Source organism: Contarinia nasturtii, unplaced genomic scaffold, assembly GCF_009176525.2.
Source record: "Contarinia nasturtii isolate CC-2019 unplaced genomic scaffold, AAFC_CNas_1.1 Cnas_scaffold_320, whole genome shotgun sequence".
Lineage (NCBI taxonomy): Eukaryota > Metazoa > Arthropoda > Insecta > Diptera > Cecidomyiidae > Contarinia > Contarinia nasturtii.
Genome location: NW_022197675.1, coordinates 1 through 3,602, shown reverse-complemented (window position 1 = coordinate 3,602; position 3,602 = coordinate 1). Strand labels below are relative to the sequence as shown.

The window sequence follows — 3,602 nt, the reverse complement described above, 5'->3', positions numbered from 1 at the left end:
TTTTGGAGATATCAGTTTCGGAGTGGCACGAATGCTATGACAAATGGTTTCATCGAATGCAAAAGTGTATCGATCATCTCGGGTAATATTTTGAAAAACAATAAAACCATTTTCGACAAAAAACAACTGTGTTATATATGTTTTTAAAAAAAATTATGGAGCAACCCTCGTAGACGCGTTTCATAGTAGCAAACATACCTTTCGACGAGCATGCCATTTTTGCCACGCGATGTTAAAAGACCCGTACCCAACCAAGGATGCAGGTAATCGTAATCTTGACTTTTGTCAATGTGCTTTGGACTCGACATGATTACCTACAAACGTGAACGTAAACAAGACAGACGATTGAATAATGTGTTTATGTTTGCATCAAATTAAACAAATTAGTTAGTTCCGCATCGGCGATGATCTCGAGATGCATATAATAAATCAATGATAAAAAAAACTGATTAAAAATTATAATACCTCAATTTTTGATGCTTCTGTTAGATAAATGTATGGATCGTTTAAAAGCCATGCTCGACAAATTCCCTTATTTCGGCCCCAGAAATTCTTTACACCAGTCAATCTAGCGAACAACTCTGTAAAAAAAATGAGTAAACACATGTTATTAACCGGTGTAGATTTGAAACTATTACATCATATCACTTTCACGGGTCTTTGTCTTCTTTCATTTTAATCATTCACATTTACGATTACAATATGTTACAGTGACTCACTGCCAATGATTATTCATTATAGCTTATTACCGACACGCAAAAGGTTATTCAAACATCATAAAACCTGAAAAATATCATCAATCGGTATATGTATAAAATATTAGATCTCTCTGATTCCGGCGGTTCGGTTAACCATCAAAACGTGAAGTATCACAAATTCCACCGCCATCTGAACCACCGAAGCATCAATAACGGCCCTCAATAATTAATTTCATTGTTTACCGGTGGCCAACATTCCACATCGCATTTATCGTCCCTATATCACATCGATTCACGACCTGTATTCGGTATCAACGGTACTAGGTGGTTCATCCGTTGGTAGCATATCGGAAGCGACAACAGTTCCTCATCTAACGCATTCAATGTCGTTGCAACAGCAAAATTCATGGAAAATGCAACCGCCACGATTGCGTTTTGTTTCGTCGGTTGAATTTAAGCATTCGTCTGGTGAAACGTCGACAACGCCCTTAGAAAGTCCGACCGAATATAGTTCAGGTGAAAATAATAAACCATCACGATTGCAACGATCCAAAGCAAGCAGCCGTAAAACGTTTCGCAGTCGACGCGGAAGACAACCACCATCATCATCACAAGCTGGCCAAGAGGTATGCACAATATTCAATTTGAATGTCATCATTTATTGAGTTGTGTGTTTGTGTGCTTAATTCAATTTCAGAATCAATCATCGGATCAATCCGAAATGCAACCGCCAAAACCGACTGCCATAGCCGCTGATTTGTCATGGGATTCAGTGTCACAAACATCATTGACGTCTGGCTATCGTGATAAGTGATAACAATAGTCTTCAAACCGGCCTACTTTCACCTGACAGCTCATTAACCTACGGTATTCCACAAAATATGACACGTTCACTATCACAGCACTCACTGTTGATGCTATTCGAAACGCAAGATGAAGAAGACACTCTAATTTAAAAGCATTTCACCAGTCGGTCAGTCTCGTGAGCGATGAGACCGAAAGAGGACTTTTTTTTAACAAAAATAAATAACAACAATAGAAGCACAAAAATAACTTGTAGAAGGAACAACATCTTTTTTAACATCTAATTAATAAAACAAACCAAAAATTTATATTGAAATGTTAACATTAGCTGTAGCCTAAGCACCAAATATGAAACACTATTACTATTATTACAATTATAGAAGTAAACAAAAACAACAAAAATGATAAATAAATAATTTATGACGAAAGGCTATATAGAAATAGTGATCGTTCGTGTGCTGTTGTTAGCTGTTGAATTTATAATATCGTTAACCGTTAGATTGTGTGAATGATAATAACAATATAAATATATAAATTAACACAAAAAAATAAAAATAAAATAAAACATTTTATGCGATAGAAACACATCGTAACATGTTAGAGAGTCATTAGATTTAAAATGCATCCACAATAATTATGTTAGATTGAAAACTTTGAATGAAAATAAGCTACACATAAAAAAAAACACAAAGAATGAATAACAAATTGTATGAATCTATTAGAATCAATGATTTTATCGATTATTTTATGCTTCAATCGAAAATAGGAAAAAAACATTTTTTAGTCGATTGCATTTTCGAATTGAACGCGCATCATAACAGATGGAATATTAGCAAAATAAAATTTAACAAACGAATTGTTGCTTACATCGTTTTTAATCATATGCATTTTGTTTCATTTACAACCTCCTGACATATTTCTCTTTTAAAATTTTGCTTTCGTTTTGACTTTCGGCCAGCGATGTATTTTCGTTCGAATATCAATGGGTGTTTTACAAATTTGGCCAAACGATTGGTTTGATCCAATCCCAATAGTAAGCGACACCAAACCATACAGTGCCAACTACTTTGACCGAGGCTGTTTCATTGTTTGAGAAATATTTAAGCAGGCTACCGCTGTCACCTCTTTTTTTTTTTTTCAAAAGCGTAACTTTATTTTATTTTTGCTTAAATCTAGTTACAAGATATGTTTTATGAACTAATTCTAATGAAAATGTTGATGTTTGCTCGCAAACTTTTTGGTTCGGTATTTATTAATTTAATGTGTTAGTTTTTAATAAATACGGGAAAAGAAAAAGAAAAAACCGTAACTATATCTATTGGTGTGTGATATAGGCTATGTTGCCCGATCAATTCTTTCACAGCGAATGTGTTGAAGTTGTAATTTCGTGTTTTTAAAATATTTCCAATCAATTTGTATGTTTCTATATCAATACAGCTGACGCGCCATTTGAGTTTATTGTTCTCCTTTCCTGCAGCTTCGATGCAATATGAGTTTGTTTTGCATGTGACGTTGAATTGGTTTTTCAGTTCTGAATTTGAGTCAGCTAAAACCATGAATGGTGGCACTTTTTTGTTCTTTTTGAATTGTGTTGTTGTTGAATTTGAAATCGGATTAGAATCATCATTCACTCGTGGTGATGTGTTTGTTGTGTTTGTTGTGAATGAATCGCCCGAGTTCGGTACGAACGTTGAACTCGTTGCGTTCAAATGGTTGATGATTTTCTGCTTAGTCGGCTGAATGTTGTTGTTGGCTGGAGCAGAGCGAGGCACTGTGTGTTGTTGAGTGTTCACATTTGGTGTTGTGTTGTTATGCGTGTGTGTGACGTTTTGGATTCGTATGGACTTTGGATCCGTGTTAACGGATTGTGTATTGTATTTTTGTAACAATTGAGAAAAATTGTTGTTCAAAGTCGAAATTTCACGAGTGAGATTCCCAATTTGTAATTCGAGTTGGCCGATTTTTTCTTTGAGCATTTGATTTTCTTCTCGTAATGCATCGTTGTTATTACTTTGATCGGTGTCAGATTCCATTGGTGTGTTGGTGTTGTTGAATTTCGATTGTAATTCATTAATACGTTGTTGTTCACTTTCAACGAAT

General features: G+C 34.8%; 1 protein-coding gene across 1 annotated transcript; it reads left to right on the top strand.

Moving 5' to 3' along the window:
* Positions 1-1,016: 1,016 nt before the first annotated feature.
* LOC116337875 (protein unc-80 homolog) lies at positions 1,017-2,385 on the top strand. Its single transcript, XM_031762812.1, has 2 exons — positions 1,017-1,324; positions 1,396-2,385. Exons 1-2 carry the CDS (start codon positions 1,082-1,084, stop codon positions 1,510-1,512), a joined length of 360 nt encoding a protein of 119 aa, XP_031618672.1. The 5' UTR covers positions 1,017-1,081; the 3' UTR covers positions 1,513-2,385.
* The last annotated feature ends 1,217 nt before the right edge of the window (positions 2,386-3,602 follow it).